Source organism: Mastomys coucha, unplaced genomic scaffold, assembly GCF_008632895.1.
Source record: "Mastomys coucha isolate ucsf_1 unplaced genomic scaffold, UCSF_Mcou_1 pScaffold9, whole genome shotgun sequence".
Taxonomy (NCBI): Eukaryota; Metazoa; Chordata; class Mammalia; order Rodentia; family Muridae; genus Mastomys; species Mastomys coucha.
The window spans coordinates 15,439,772-15,456,897 of NW_022196915.1; the positions used below are offsets into that span (position 1 = coordinate 15,439,772).

At 43.2% G+C, this 17,126-nt stretch overlaps 1 protein-coding gene across 2 annotated transcripts in view; it reads right to left on the reverse strand.

The window, feature by feature from the left end:
* The window catches only part of Cacna2d3 (calcium voltage-gated channel auxiliary subunit alpha2delta 3), an 816,591-nt gene that overhangs the window by 43,828 nt on the left and 755,637 nt on the right, over nt 1-17,126 (reverse strand). For both annotated transcript variants that reach the window (XM_031361417.1, XM_031361418.1), the window contains 3 exons: nt 11,428-11,503; nt 8,471-8,523; nt 6,855-6,910 (listed from right to left, as the gene is read on the reverse strand). In XM_031361417.1, coding sequence (XP_031217277.1) covers nt 6,855-6,910; nt 8,471-8,523; nt 11,428-11,503 — 185 coding nt within the window. The remainder of the gene's footprint in view (nt 1-6,854; nt 6,911-8,470; nt 8,524-11,427; nt 11,504-17,126) is intronic.

Genomic DNA, 17,126 nt, shown 5'->3' on the forward strand with positions numbered 1-17,126 from the left:
TTAAATCAAATATAGTCTAACAGGAGTCAAACTGAAAAAGGAATCTTCAGTTGAGGAAATGTCTCCATCAGATTGTCTAGTAGGCAAAAGATCATTGAGTGTTTTCTTGACTGATGATTTACTACTGCATGGCCATCCCTGCACAGCTGGAATAAGAAGTCAGTCTGCACAAGATAGTAATTCTATTCCTTCATGACCTCTTCTTCAGTGTCTGCCTCCAAGTTCATGTTTGATTTCCTGTCCTGATTACTATTCATAATATACTGTAAGATATAAGATGAAATAAACTCTTTACTCTCCAAAAAAAATTATTAGGACACCCATAAGCTGTGTCCTATGCGTTTATATGTTAACACAACTGTGTCTAACATACGTATTTTTCCACTGAGGAAACTATTTGGAATCATAGTGTACTGGAATATCCTTTTTTATTTAAAAGAAAATAATTCAGAGTCTAGTTCAGCTTTTTTTTTTTTTTCACCAGAGCGTGTGACTTAACTGACCTGAGGTCACCTCACAGGGCTTGACTGAGGAGGAAGCATTAATGTACACACTGCTTTTCATGAGAAATCTCTCTCTCTCCCTCCCCTCCTCTCTCTCTCACACACAAGACAAATGCTCTTCTGAAAAATGTCTCCATCTCTCCATCATCTCCCCTTGGATAGTGTTTTTGTTTGCTTGTTTTCTTTTTCTGTTAGTTTGTTTTTTTAAGCACATTAAACAGATAAAACAAATGGGAGAAATTCAGTCACTTGTGACAAACTGCTTGTCCCTGAGGGAGAAGGTAAGAAGTTGTTCCCTTTCCATGCCCGGGCCCTCGTCAGTGCCTGAGAGTAGGTAGTTTTCCGTGGATCCCTTTGCATCACCTCACTGTTCCCTTACTCTTACCTGGAAGCAGGGCCATCTGGATATAGTTTGCCAACATATCTTGTTTTCACAGTTCTTCACAATTAATTTTCTCTGCCTGGCAAGTGATTCTAATGTCCGATTTAGGCAGCTTCGCTTTTTATATTTAAAGTATCTGAATCTCAAAAAGCTCACTTCTTGGCCAGGCACTGGTGGCGCATGCCTTTAATCCCAGCACTTGAGAGGCAGAGGCAGGAGGGTTTCTGAGTTCAAGGCCAGCCTGGTCTACAGAGTCAGTTCCAGGATAGCCAGGGCTATACAGAGAAACCCTGTCTAGAAAAAAACAAACAAAACAACAAACAAATAAACAAACAAAAAGCTCATTTCTAAATGAAATAAAAATTAAATACACGATAGTGTGGATTATAAGCCAATAAGGCACTCACATGCATACATCATGTAAAACCTGCTAACAAACAACTCAGTTTGTTAAAGAACTGCTGTGTGCCAGGTGCTGTTCTGCTTGGTACACAAATTTATTTAACAACAAAATATGAAAAGATTAAGAAATAAAATAGGAAGTAGGAACTTCTTTTTCTTTAAAAAAAATCTCTCCTTCCTAGAGTAGGCGGAAGGGAGGAGACTGAATTAAATTGTCCAAAGTCACCCAGGGAGTAGGTGGCAGAGACAACTTTTTGAACTTGGGCTGTTTTCGTTCCAGCATGAACATGCTTCATGGTTTTGTGAAGTCAGGCCAATGGCACAAAGTGAGAGGTCTCAGAGTCAGGTTGAGGGAGGCAGCACACACACATGATTCAAATAAGCCCGATAATTTCACCATCTCTAACTCTAATTGTCTGGGCCCTGTTATAATGGAATGGATCCAAAAAGTCCACAGCAAAGCTCATTTGGCCTTGATCCTCCCTGGAGATGAAATTCTTTTTCCTTGGACAATTGTAGGGTACTCATGCTGATGGAGCGATAACTGTTGACTCTATTTACAGCATGGCTGTAGACAGGCTGGAAGTTGCAATTTTACAAATTATCCCACAAAGCCATAGCCACATTTACTCTAACTAACCTGGACCTTTCTGTCTGGAGCACATGGAAAACACCATCCATATCTACCAGCCAGGACTGCTTATCTTCGGAATTTCGAACCAATAACCGAAGCTGCCAGCAACCTACTTACTGAGTTCCATTTTAAGTCTGGGCACTCAAACCTCGTGATCTAACAAAGGTAAGGGTATTCAAAGATGTTGATGCTAACCTAGGTCACTTCTTCTCCCGGAAGAGACAGCTGTGGCTCAGAATCTGGACACAGTCTGCTTTAAGTTCTATGAAGAGTAGCTTGTCACAATCTTATGTATGTATATACTGACTGACTGCTATGCTGGGCGTGAAATCAAATACATGCTCTATACTAGGCAAGAGCTCTATACTATGTGATATCCTTCTGCCATCTCCGTTTACTTAAATGGAAGCAACTAAACCCTTTCAACAGAATCTCAGGCCGTGCTTCCACGTAGAGTCACAGTGCATCTGTGAACGGACCCTTCAGCACCACACAATAAGCAAAGCTCTGCTACTGCATAATTTGCCAGACAAAGACATATATGTAAAAATAAATTGTGACTGTGAAAGTAAGATGCCTGTTCAAAGGCATGCAGCTGTGAGTGGCAGGGTCTAGGTATGCACCTGGACAGAATCCCCCCAGGAGCCACACTGGCTGATTCTCTCTGATATGTCTCCCATTCCAGTTACAGGAGTATTTGAAGCTGAAGTCACCATGACCTACCACTTGCTTCCCATAGAGCATTCAAGGGGACATGCACACAATCAGATTGCTTGAATTTTCCCTTAGCAACAAATGTCCCTGATGAGAATAACCGACTTGGGTTCACAGTAATTAAGTGCAGGCAGTTGGGAATGGATAGATGTGCCATTTGAATAGCTTCCCTCTGCTTTTGTCTCTGTGGATACATCCCCATCCATAACAGGGTGCCAGCAAGCTCCATTCTCTTTGTGAAATTTCACCCAAATGAGACCTTTGTGGTAATCAAGTAGAAGCGGGCTTCCACAGTTCCCTCATCAAGGAAATGAGGCAGATAAACAGTATAATTATGGATTCCATTTTTAGCTAAAACAAAGACATATATCTCAGCTCAGAGTCTTTATCTAGTGAGAGAATGGTAAATTTAGAATGAATTGCAAGTCAAGATGGTGCTGACCCCATTCCTCCCCTGCACTAGATTCAGGATTTACACAGACTTTTAACAAAATATTCTTAAAACAGCATCCCCTGGATGAATTCACATACATGCATCTGTTTCAGCATCTTCATATACAACATAGCAAAAATCATATTAGTGCCCGGTAGAGGGTCTGAGTAAGACAGTTCATATGTGGGAATACAGGTCCACATCATGCTCAAAGAAAGGCAGCTGAGAATTCTCTCTCTCTCTCTCTCTCTCTCTCTCCCTCTCTCTCTCTCTCTCTCTCTCTCTCTCTCTCTCTCTCCCTTCTTCTCTCTCTCCCCCTCCTTCCCTCTGCTTCTCCCTCCCTCCCTTTCTCCCTCCCTTTCTTTGTCTTTCTGCTTCTATCTACTTACCTATCTACATGACTTGTGTCTTTAGAGAGATCTAGTGATATGTAATACAGTGGCTGCCTTTCAGCTAAAGTGAAGGGACGAGTTGGAAGGGGATCTAAAAGGGTTTCCCAACAGTCTGGAAATGGTAAAGTACTTTATGTCAACACACCATAGGTAGCAATGTAAAGGACCAGCTTTCCTTATAATCTGTGTGATGAAGGTGTGACAGTCTAGAGCAGTAGTTCTCAATCTTCCTAATACAGAGAGTCTTTAATAAATGTTATGGTAACCTCAAACTGTAACATTATTCTGTTAATAGTTCATAACTATAATTATGCTATTGTTATGAATCATAATGTAAATTATTTGATATACAGGATATCCGATATGTGACCTCCCAAAGGTGTTATGAACTACAGGTTGAGAACTGGTGGTCTAGAGTAAAGGGACATCTGGAAATTATCTATAGGAAGGGTGTAAGAAGACCCTGAGGCAGAGCATTGAGGACTAAAGTATCACATTATAATTTTCACCCATGTTGGGACAGCTGTGAAGAAATAGGGGATGTAATGCTTGGAGTGGGAACCTTCTAGAGTGTCTATAGAATTCATGCCACCATGCCTTGATCTGCACCCCACCCCCCATCAAGGCCCTAACTTCTCCATGCTGGCCCTACTGACTCTGCTATCGGTTTGTTGTAGGAGCTGTCATGAGAGTTGTAGAATGTCTAGCAGCATGTTGGCGTCTACCCACTAGATGCCAGTAGCAAGCTGTGACAATCAAAAATGTCCCCAGATAGTACAGTGACTGCTGGGAGACAGAGCTTCCCCTCAGTTAGACAATACATCCCCAAGCAAAGCACAGATCACAGGGACAGGCTCTCAAATGACAGAAAGAGAAGAAAAGAAAAAAAGTAATTATTCATGAAAAGCTTTGAAATGAAAAGGTAGCATAGAGGTTTGAGATGACAGGACAAGGTGTGAATGGGAGCTCTGACAGTGGAGTTTGACCTAAAAGTTGTCTTTCATGGGGATTGAGGATGTAGCTCAGTTGGTAGACTACTTGTCTACCATTCAGGAAGATGTATTCCTCAGCGTTGAATAAAGAAGGCAGCATCCCAGCCCTGGAGTGGCAGATGCAGGGGGATCAAAAGTTTAGGATCATTCTCAGCTACACAGAGAAACTGCTGAGAGAAAACTGTCCTCAGTTGTGAAGAGGAATGCCAGGAAAATAAATTAATCGCCAAAAGATGACACATCTACAACCCTCAGCACAAAGTTCATTCCTAAGAAAGAGTCATCCCACCCCCCTCAAGCATGAACACACACTTTTGCACTAGACTCATGCACATGTGCTCCCGTGCCCACTTCAAACCTGTGCTATATCTAATTAACCTTTACTAAGCACCAGGGAAGCCAGAGATTCCCAGACCTGTCTACACAGGCAGGGTCCGACTTGCCAGCTAGACAGCTTCTGCAGAGCTAGCATAGCTTCATTTTAATGGAGTGGGTTCTTGTTCCTAGTTACAGGGACCATAGGAAGATGGTGTAGAGAGGCTAATCAAGCTGTAACCTAGGCCCTCGAGCTCTACCGATTTGGTTTTGCCCCATCACACCTTTTAAAAATTACAGTGTGTATAATATCAACAAAACCAAATTCATACCAGAGGTAACATTCCCTTAGTGGACATAATAGTCTTTTTTGCTGTTGCTATGAGTCATATTTTGCTCTCTGTCTACTAATTCCCTATTCTTCATATTGATTTCTGACTGTATCCCTATCACTGGTCTTATGTCTTGGCTTTTGTTTATCCATTTTATATATTTTTATGATTCCTGGTAGAGCGTATGAATGTTGTTGTATGGCTCAGGCTAGTTTTCTCTTCCTAAACTCACAGCAATTTCCTGCCTCAGCTTTCTGAGTAGCTGAGAGGCCTACAGGCATGGGTCCTTGCATATGGCTATGTAAGCATACTAATATTTTATAAATTTAATTAAAAATTTTGCAGTATCAGTATAATAGACCTTTCTGTCAGTGAACTGTAATCCTAAATTGATCTCATTAGGAGATACTTAACAAGCCATTATTTGGTACTAGGAGTGTCCTGTCAACTACGTAAAACCTTCTTCACAACCTCAGTTACTTATTTACATTGAATTTGTAGACTAGGATAATGAACACACCCTATCATTCAAACCTGGAACCAACCTAGTAGGATCATGCCTGGTACAGGGTATTTGATGAGCAAAGTGCCTACTGCACTCCCAGCCTCAGCTGGGTGCTAATGAGAATACACAGGCATATATAGTCACCAAGGAAACCTAGTGTGGTGTAAAAGAAGCACAGCAGTGTGATGGCAATAGGCTGGAGGAGGGATTAGTGTGCGCTGACTCAGGAGGGGACAGAAGTAAATGCCTAGAGATTCAGAAAATCCACTCAGAAGACTCCTTTGGTACAAAATGCAATGTCAATATCCAATACCTAAATTGTACCACTTAATGATCTCACAGTTAAAAAAACAACAAAGAGTTGAAAGTAAAGTGAGTGCTAGTAGCCTGCCAGTCTTTAACATACAGATTTAAGAAATTCAGAAAACAAACACATAAACAAAACAAAACAAAACAAAAACCCAGAGAGTATCTAAGAACTTGCACTGGCTCAGAGGTCCTGGACTCCTCCAAGCGGCCAGGGGCCAGTGCTCAACGATGGAATGATAGCAAATATCACTGACAATGTCAACCCTGACATCTGCATTATTGGGGATTTAATTAATTACAGTAGCATCTTAGGTTCCACTTACTCTGGTCTTCTGGTAATATGACTCATCTTATTACACACACACACACAGACACACACAGACACACGGGGGTGGGGGAAGGGAGAGGGAGACAGAGATGGAGACAGAGTTCTTCCCACTGTGCTAATGATAGAGAAACTGAGCCTTGGTGAGATCAATTTGTTTGCCAAAGTTAAGCCTAACTTTAGCCATACTGTAGACTTGGGCTTCTGAGAATATCCACTACCCACCACTCAAATCATTAACTCATGTGTCAGCAGCTGTGCAGACAAAACTAGAACACCTATCTACTCTTCCAGCCAGGGCATGGCTAACTGGTCTACCTCCCCTTCACCTTTCCTGTTGCCTGTCACCTTTCTGAAGGTTTCAAACCCTGTCAAAGGGTGACTCCTCCGCCCCTGCTGAGGAAACAGGTCAAAGTGAACTTGGGCTGAAAGAATCTGTGGCATTCTGTGTGGCATAGGCTTTAGCAAAGAGGGCTTTCTGCTAACAGAGCTGAAGAACTGTCACTTTGTCCTGCATGGTTTATTTATTGCAAGTCAATGGGTCCCTGATGAAGAGCATCAGGGACCCAGGATTCATCATTCACACTAAGGAACAGAAACCCCAGTTGTCACCTACCTTTAGCAGTCATGTCAGAGTGCCACCAACTGCACAGGTTAAACTCCACCAGGAACCTAAAGAAACGGTGGAAAAGCCCAGGGTTAAGAGATCAGCTAAACCCTGGGTAGAGCAGTACGGCTTTATGTCATTTGTGCAGCCCCTTTGCATTTGAAAGAAATAACATCGCACTCTGGGACATCACTGTGGCTAGCTGAGTTTTTACTAGGCTTGGGCTCACTTGGAAAGAAGCTGTTTTACCTTCCGTGGCCTAGGATCATGGTCTGCTAGTTGAGAGGGATTCCTAGTTGAGAAATGTCTGGTATTTGGTCAGAGTCAGCCTCTAGTAATTCACCTTTATTTACTTATCCTCTAGCCCAGTTTATCCCATAATAAATAGCCAATTTCTAAAGGGCCTTTTGCCTTATTTCAGAACTTAAAAACAGAACATTCTTCTTGCTCAGAACCATGGTCTGCAGCAACATAGGAGTTCAGCAAATGTGTATGGGAGCAAAGAGTGGGCCAAACGTATAACAAAAATCATGCCATAATCTAACTCCAGAAAAAAACACAATTTCTCAATTGCTAGTGAAGGATGCAAACAAAGATAATATGAATCACCTTCTAAATCATGGTGATAGATTAAAAAAATTTTTTTTAGTAATATCCTTTTCTGACCCATGGTTACTATCAATAACAGCTACTTCTCCATGAAAATCCTACCACTAGCCTTAATGTATCTTCCATCTATTTTATGTACAGAGCACTTCTTTGCCTTTGGTTGTATAAACATTGTTGGATTAATATAGGTTTACATTAAGTTTATATGTATATATTTATATACACATATATTATGTATATACACAAACATATATGTATGTACATCTACATCTTCATCTCTCTCTCTATATATATGTGTGTGTATATATATATATACACACACACATATATATAATTTATCACAATGTCCATTCACCAAACGGCAAGGGGTTTGCCTTAAATCTATAGCACTAGCTCCTGGCTGGGAGAAAGAGGAGAGTGACAGTTTGCTGTTCTGGTCAACATTCTAGTCATGGAATTCTCTTTTCTGGAATACACTGTTGCTGCAGTGTATCATCTCATCTGGAGGCCAGGGTTTTCATCTTTGTCACATTTCAAGTCTGACCTAAGTCACGAAGTCTCCCAGGATCCTCAATTTGATAAGGTAAACTTATTAACTCATACCTAGGAAGAGCCCCTAGCCCTCTCTGGAGCCCTTGTAAACCTGGCTCCTGCCCAAGCCAAGACATCAGAGCAACAGTGGACAGCTTAGCTGTGTGTTCTCCTGACCACAGCCCACCCAGGCAGCATTAAGACAGCCAGGCATCCGTGTTAAATTTAACAGTAACCACAATAAATAGATTTGGCTTGCGTATCCTAAGCTGTTAGTCTGCTCGAGGATGACAGGGAGGTTTGCAGAGCGCTTGCGAATGACTAACATTAAAACAAGATAACTTTGTGGTCTCAGAGTTCAGTACTCCGAGGTGTTCCGTGGACCTAAGATCAGAGAGGACAGAAGTACCATCTCCCCATTCACTTTATCAGAGGAACAGAGGAGCAGGATGCTTGTTAAAAAGAACGGAGTAGATGGTACTTACAAGACAAGTTCCGTCATTATCCACTTGGCTGCAGAGAGGAAGGCCTTATAGGGCTGAAGGGAAGAATTCACCCCGTTAAAACAATGGATTACATAAGATGTTTGTAGTTTGACTTAAGGCTTTACACAGAGACAATGTTATTCTTCTAGAGAGATGGATATCATGTTAAAAACCAGAGAGGGTCTAGCTAAAGGGAGAAAATGCTTAGGTACTGTATCCCAAAACTAACATTTTAAAACTTTGAACTCCCCTGTAGTGAGATGTGATTTACAAGTAAAATAAACATGATCTAATAGAAGGGTTATCACTGGGAGGAAGGAGGAAGTTCAGCAAACGATGCTTAAACCTTTACCCTCCAGGGGCTAATATTTCGCAGCCTGGTGCTGAGGGGCTGGAATCATGTAACTAATTTCAAATGGTAATTCGTACTGCTCCCCTTTGGAAAGGTGACTCGCAGTTCTCCATCACTGTGCGTCGTTCACTGAGAGAAGCACAAATTGAACACACTTGATTTTAATGCCTTCCATGAATTATGTAGGATTTGGGCTGCCCTTTCTCGCACTTACATATTTGGACTTGAAAAAATGATAACCATATGAACATGTGATTTTATCCCTGCAGAAAATCCCTTGCATGCTATAAAAGAAGGCATTGACAGCCTAATCTTTATTTCAGAATATTTTAATTAAAAAAAGCAGTCGGATTGTTTACTCTGTGATATTTCCTATGTGGATAATTCAATTTCCTGAATTCTGGAAAATACCATGTCCCCCTCAGTTGGCTCTTTGTGCCTAGGTATGCCAGATATGTAAGTGGTGTGCAGATCTGCAAGGCAGATGATGGCACCGGCAGAGAGCTGGGCTCCAGACAGCAGGTCCAGAAAATCCTCGGCACCTTTGGTGGCTGCCATTAGGAAAGAGCTTGCCAGATCTTGGTTTCTGAGGTGACAGATGCTTAATCCCCCTCTCTGAGCATTTTAATTACAAGAACCAGAACTTGGAATGGAGGAATTATTCAGTTTTAAGTAAAAAACAAGAACAAATTTATAGTGTCCTAACCGTTGCTGAAAGGTTCCTGTCTCAGGCCAGAAAGCAGCAGAGAGCAACATAAACAAACAAACAAACAAACAAACAAACGAAACCCATTGGGCTTATTCCCAGCCCACCCTGCTTTGCAAGGCTGTATATTTTTTTATTCGATTTGAGTAAGGCTTTCAACATCGAGTTCCTGAACCAGGGGACTCTCTTCCTCCAAGTTTAGGGTCAGAGAAAGATATTAACTTCAACAATTTCTTAAAACCAAGTGCCTCAAATCCCCATGCTCTCTGGTCACTGGGTGTTCTGACACTAAAACCATCACTTTCCTGGAGCCCCAGAAAGAGCCAGAAAGAGTTTAGACCATGAGCTGATTCTGTGTCTTTGTTCCCACTGAGGTAGAGCTGAGAGGATAGACTGAGGAATCCCAAGGCTGTGTAGCTTGGCACTGGCTCACCAGAGGCCAGGGGAAAAGGAACTCAGGCAGAACCTGCTAGACCCAGACTCTAAGGATATCTGAGCAAACAAAGGGATTATGCAAATAGGGATTAAGGTTGTAAGTGTAAACGATCACTGAGGATGATAAGGTCATTGAACTTTTTAAAAGGAATGAAGAAAACCTGCCTTGGGAAGATTTCAAATCTAGGAATAGTCATACTAAGTGCAAGAAAGCCAGTTTGGAAACAAAAAGCCCCCCATTCCAAGTGATGTTTCTTCTAAAGTTTCCATTAAGTGATAGTTTCTATAAAGTCCAACTTCTCAGCTGCCTCTCAGAAACCTTGTATCTCAGACACTTTCTGGCTCAGCCTGTGTAGAAGGATCATGGTAAACAGTTGGCTCTTAGATACCACACTGCCAAGGTCACAGGTCTCACAGAGGCTGCTAAGTTCACCAAGATGGCTTTGAAATGTTGGCCTTTAAGTGAACATTTTGGTTGGCTTTTAGTAGACCCCAAATCACATTGCAAAGGTTACATTTGTATACATCTGTGGGCTATCTGGAGGTATACCTTAAAGAGGAAAAAAATTCTGAGTTTTCAGGTAATTGAGGGTCAAACTGATACTTTCTATACATTGCAAATTACATTTTAAAACTAACAATAGTTGGTTTCTGACAGGCTGGAGCTGGTTTCTAAAGACACAGCACTGTATGCCTCGATCCTAGGTTGTAATATCCCACCCCCCCCACGAGAAGCAGCACCAAGGCAGAAAGCACTGAGAATAGCAGAGGAATCCACCTGTTCACTTGGCCTGAGAACACTATTGCAAGCCAAAAGGAAGATACTTTCCTGTGTGTGCATGCATGTATATGTATGTACAGTTGTGTATATGCTTGGGTACTCAGAGGCAGGAAGTAAATGACAGATGTCTCTTCTTCTGTTGCAGTTCACCTTGGTTTTTGAGACAGAGTCTCTCAAAGATCTTGAAGTTCAGGGATTCAGGCTGGCTAGGCTGTACTGGGGATTCTCTTGACTCCATGTTGTATCTGCTCTAAGCTTACAGATGTATACTGCCTTGTTTGAGTTTCATGTACATTCCGGAGATCCAAACTCAGGTCCTCAGGATTTATGTGGAAGGAAATGTAGGGACTGAGCTATATCATCAACTCCTTCAGTAGGACAATTTCTGTTAAACAAACCAAATCCTTTTAATTCTCTTATGTAACAGACAATGAAGCTCCCCCCACCTTGTCTATAAAAAGGGGACTACTGTTCATTAATCCATCTAAGACCTTGACCTAATTTTTAACTTATATAATCACTGGATCCGGATTTAAACAGAAACAGTTTTTAGTGAGTCAAGTCAGGAAATACCTTTAACCATTCTTGATTTTGAATAAGGTACATTTGATTACCCTAAAGTCTGAGAGCCACAGGTCCTGAAGGCAGCAGAAGCTATTCCCTGGGTAGCAGCCTGTACTTACGTCCAGGAGTCCATGGGCACTGTCACTACTCTCCTTGTTGGCTCTACACATGGCCTGGTAGTCGTACAAGGTTATTCTGTGGGGGAAATAGACAGAGGCATCAGGAAATAAAGACATGTGGCCACTACATAATGCTTAGTTAGGGCCAGCAAGGTGAGTGGTCACTAGCAACATGAGATATAAGCATAAACAGAACGAGGTCCAACTATTACAGGCATAGAGCATAGTGGTGAATTGTAACAGAATCACATCGCCAATATAGGCTAGCAAAAGGAGGGACTGAAGATGTCTGGAAGAAAGAGTTCAGGGAGACACAAAACCATACAGCTTGATGAAGTCTCCCCATTTTACTTCAAAACAAGCATAGTTGGCATGGACCACCATACTTCCTAGGTTACTCTGACTGAGTCTGGGACCCTGGATGATCTGTTTCTTAGATGAGAACCAGCAAGAGCCACTTTAGAGTATAAAGTAGCAGAACCATCTGCCTGTTCCCACAGACTAGGAAACAGACTAGGATTGAATCAAGACCTAATGTGATGGGAAGGGGAAGCCTGTAGGGAGGAGCGTTCATTGCCCACAATCCTCAATGCTACCACTCCAATAGCTAGTAGGTGCATCCTTGCTTAAGAACAGTATCATTTATGAAACAAGAATGTGGACATTTTGTTGTCATTCCTGATAAAAGTTTAACTGTCAGCCCCAGAAACACTGTATAATTTGTCTGGGTATTTTAGTTCCCTGTTTACAATTAATTAATAAGGGTGAATGGAGCACATGCCTTTTCTCATGCTCAGAAACAGGGCAGAGACATGATCCCCTTGCCCTCCACTGTCCCATTATAATTCCTGGCAGTTTAAAGGGGAGCCAACCAAAGTCCAACCTGGCATGGAAAGGATTCAAGTAGCTTAATACATTCACTCCTATTTCTCAGTGTAGAATTCTCCCCCACAAGAATCTCTTTCTAGAAGAGCCCATTGCTTAACAATGGTGCACTTATTGCTACACTTAGAAAGAATATCACAATACAATGCTACCACTCTTACCACTCTATGTGGCCAGTCTGGTGTGTCTGATCTGTCTCTCACCTCCCTGATTCCCCAAGCCCCTACTACAGTATATATCATGTAGAAGGAATTCTGTTTTTCAAGGCAAATACATAAATTACTGCCTGCTGACAAACTTACTTAGGTGAGCCCCCTGGACATGACATAATTGAGACAGCTTCCTGGAGACAGTTCAGATCTGTGTATGGATGCCAAAAGGAAAACTGCCCATCCCTAATTAAACTGCAATGGAGGTCAGCTCCAACCAATGAGTGGCACACAGTGGCACAATAAGGCACAAAGGGGTGGTTACACAATCACCTATGCACACCTGGCTGACTCTCTCCATCAGAAATGGCCTCCCATTTGCCTACTTTTCTCTTCCTGCAAACGAGCAGCTCTGTTTAGGGAATAGAAATAAAGACCTTGAGCCAGACCCACACTACCCTTGGTGAAGTCTAGGTCAAGGCCTCCACCTGCTGGCTAGAGGATGGACAGTTCACTGAGAAGTTGCCATGTTTATTACTGCTGTCCAAGGCATCCTCCAAAGCTGGGGTGAGAGGGACATGTTATAGGGCCTTCCATCCCTGCATTCTCAGTTAAGGGCTGAGGTAAGAAGCTGCTGTTGGCTGGACTCTGAATGATGATCATAAGCAATGGATTCTTCAGAGCACATCAGCCCATTTGCCAAAAGTACAAAGCAGCTCTCAGGCAGCCTGACATGTCCAAGTCCACAGAACGAACCAGTAGTGGGGTCAGAATGAGCCTCGGGCCAATCAGAATCCTCTTCAACTCTGCTTTCTTCTCAGAAGTCGGTTCTGAGACTGTCTCAGAAACAGAGTCACATCTATATCGACGCTCAGCTCTCACTGGCATATCACAACAAATGCTGCTCAAGAAAGGTTCTCAGAACCAAAGTCCTGGATCATATTGAGACTCCTGCTGAGGGGGCTACTGAGGAGTCCCCAGCCAGAATGAACCAGCTGGCTTACAAGACCAGCTGCCTGGTGGTAACCATGGCAACTCCCTGACTGACAGATGGCTTGAAGCTCAGGATTCTCCCTGGATCTTTTCCAGAGACCCCAGCTGACACTGGGGAGGGCAAAATGAATCACCATGGGGAAGCTTCCGAGCCCGTGCACCTGCCTCTCATTGCAAAAGGAAGGGGAAGGGCCTGTTTGATACTACTGCTCCCAAAGAGGTCGTAGAATCAGCCTTCCCTGCCTTCTCAACATGCTGGCCAAAGGAAGACTTGAAAAATATTGCCCTTTTGGAATTGATTTTTTTTTCTTTACTGTTTTAAATAACTCCACTTTGTGGCTACCTGCATCCTGTTCTGCTGATTATAGTCAAAGAACAAGATAATTGCCTGCTTTCATTCGGCTCTAAAATAAGCCCCGAGAATTGTGCCTAGCCCAAGACCGTGTGCAGCCTTGTAGAGCTCAGCTCTGGGAATTTAGCCTCATGACAGATAACATGCTTTAATTCCCATGACTTCATCCCCAGACCACTTCAACCACGGTTGTCCACAGTCTAAGACCTTGTCATTAGCAACAACCCACTCCCTAGATGGGGCTCTTTGAAATGGTGAAGGAGGCAGGCACCCTGTCCCAAGCAGCCATTCAAAGGCAGCAGCTCAAAGCCTGCCCTGCACCCTGGACAGGATAATCTACTTTTTAATAGTCATTTTGATGTTACTGGGTTTGTTTGTTTATTTTTGCTTTGTTTTGTTTTCTCCACCAAGGAAAAAAGATCCCAACCGAGCAATATTTTTTTCTAATACCTAGCAGGTTGAATTTTAAAGTGTAAGCTAAGCTCATTTAGTCTGCTTAGCAACTGTGGGACAAACATTTATTAAATATCTCCTCTGTACCACAAGTCCAGGAATCTTGCCTATAATAATGCCTCATCATGGTAGTGTCCCCTACCTCTTGTTCAATGATTAGCAACCTTGAAACCAACCTTGAAACAGCTTAATATTTATGAATATAGCCATAAAAGAATGACCCGAGAAGCTGACATGAGGCCCATCTTGGGTTATAATTAAGCAATTTTTAATCTAAACCTCTAAGAGGCAAAGTGACTGGCCTACAGTAGCTGCTCCAAATGTTTTCCTGTTGAGCTTGAAAGCACACTCTGTAGGGGTCGCTCTCCCAAGCAAGGACATGAAGCATGAACCCAGGAAATTCTTAAAGAAGGGAGGGCTGTCTCTCCTGCCCTACAACCCGTCATCAATCAGGTCATCCCTCTGAAGCGGCTCCTCACGGAACACTGTAATTTCCATATGGCACACTCATATGGGAGCCAGGAATTTACCTCACCCAGGCCCTGTTGCTCTCATGTTGTCTAACCGCAGATCACTCAGCACAAGCTTTAGTTGAGGAGCATACTCCGCAAGCTGTGTGCTGCCACATTACCCAGAAGGCAGTGCACTGGGCCATCGCAGATTGACTTCACAAGTATTGCTTACTCAGATCGCTCTAAGTTACCACCTCCCATTTGTCGGGTGCTAATGGTATCCCAAAGACCAAAGCTGTTATGTTCTCCCAATGTCAGGGGCATGGAATGGGTTCCTAGAGTAGGAAACTAATACTGCTTACAGCAGGGCATCCAGGAGGTGAAGACTACCGGGAGTGAGTGAGGCCAAGAACTATCTTTCTAAGGGTGATGCCCTTCCTCCAAGCAGGCCTCACCTTCCATAGCCCCACTGCCTCCCGATAGTCCCTTCAATTATTGGGTCCACCAGTGGGTGAAGCCGTTGACTATTCCTCGAAGGTTTTTGAATTGGAGATCATTGGAAGTTGGGCTCATTCTTCAGAGGAACTATAGGAGTAAAGCAGCCGGCAGCAGGCCCGGTCCGGAGGTGGTGGGCTTAGTCTCCTCCCAGTGCCTAGGTATTCTGTTGATACCCAAGCATCTCCTTGTTTACTTTGCCCAGGTACCATGGGCATGTGATGAGGCCATCCAGTTGAGCAGAAGTATTGCAAGGGAGGTCACTTCATACATGTTTTATTTAATTAAAGTAAATTTCAGTGAACAAATAATAAGCCTGGTCTTCTGAACGTTTGTGAACCTTATGAGTCCTCTTTCTGCCAACCTGAACTGCAGAACCTGTGGCTGGTCCACAGCCTTCCTGTACCCCCAAACGACTTTGTGTTTAAAAGCCAATGGGAGAAAAGTAGAAAGTAAAGCTGTGGTTCTCACAAACGAAGTGGGCTCTCACACTGGCTAACACATGGTCCCCAAGATAAAACAGGAATCAATGCAAGGCATTCCCTATGCTGCCTAGAGTCAGTATGGTATGGAGGCAGGCTGCCCAGATGAAGATGACTAAGGCAGCCATTGCTGTTGTTGCATCAGCATGGTAAAGTTTACAGAGTGGTCTGTTGGAATCTTCATGTTCCTGCAATCCAGAAAGTCTGGCCTTGAAACACACTGGTTCAAGCCAGTCTACCTCCTCCTCGTTCCCTTCAATGTCACCTCTGACAAAGCATACTTCTGTGCAAGTGGCTAGGCCAACAGGAAGCCAAGAAGCCATTACATTCATTACAGGAGCTGCTATGCTTCAGGCTTCGCTGAGGTAGTCGGCATGAAAGGAGATCAGTCATCCAAGCAGAACACGCTTCCCCTTTCTCAACTCGGAGTTTGGTTTGTAGGCTGGAATGTAACAGGATCACTAAAGACTGGGAAAGCTCCTGGCTCCCCTAAGAGCCAGAGGAAAGAAGGCTCTCCATATTCAATTCTACCTTGATGACTCACCACTTAGAAAGTGATTTCTATCACAAAGGATTCTGGATAAACATGGGTACAACTTCTGGTGGGGGTGGAGGAGGATGAAAAGTCTAGGGACAGAAACAAAGAAAACCACCACTACCACCCCCAAACATGAACACACCACACACACACACACACACACACACACACACTGTACATAGTAGCAGGAAAAGGGAAAAAAGGAGACAGATTGGAGAAATAGTTACAGACAGAGACAGTTTCTATGAACAGTTCAAAAACACTAAAATTATTTGCCCACAGCCCATTTCCCTGTAAAGTATAGGCCAAGTACATCCATGTTGGTTCCCTCTGGTTTCAAGCAGAATTAGATGCATGAAGAATAAAGGAAGTCCAGCCCTGGCCCTCCCAGAAACCAGGAGAATATTTGATAAGAGCAAAAATCCAAGGGCAAACCCTCAAGTCCCTGGCACTTAATCAACAGTGCCACTCTCATATCCTGAAGTGAGGAAGGATGCTGTACCTGGTTCCTAACTGCTATGGAGTCCTTGGGATCCACATGGAACTTTGTCATTAGGGCTAGCTTACAGTTTCGGAGGCTTCATCCATCATTGTCATGGAGGGAGCATGGCAGCCTACAGGCCAACATGGTGCTGGAGGCAGAGCCCAGGATTTTACATCTTGATCCACAAGCAGCAATGAGACTGACTGTGTGTCACCTTGGGTGTAGCTTGAGCATATTTGAAACCTCAAAGCCCAATTCCACAGTGACACACTTCTTCCAATAAGGCCACCCCTCCCAATAGTGCCACTTCCTATAGGCCGAGCATTTAAACACATGAGTCTATGGGGGCCATTCCTATTCAAACCAACACAAACTTGTGTAGTGTTAGCTTCCATCTCCCTGGTTCAAATATCATC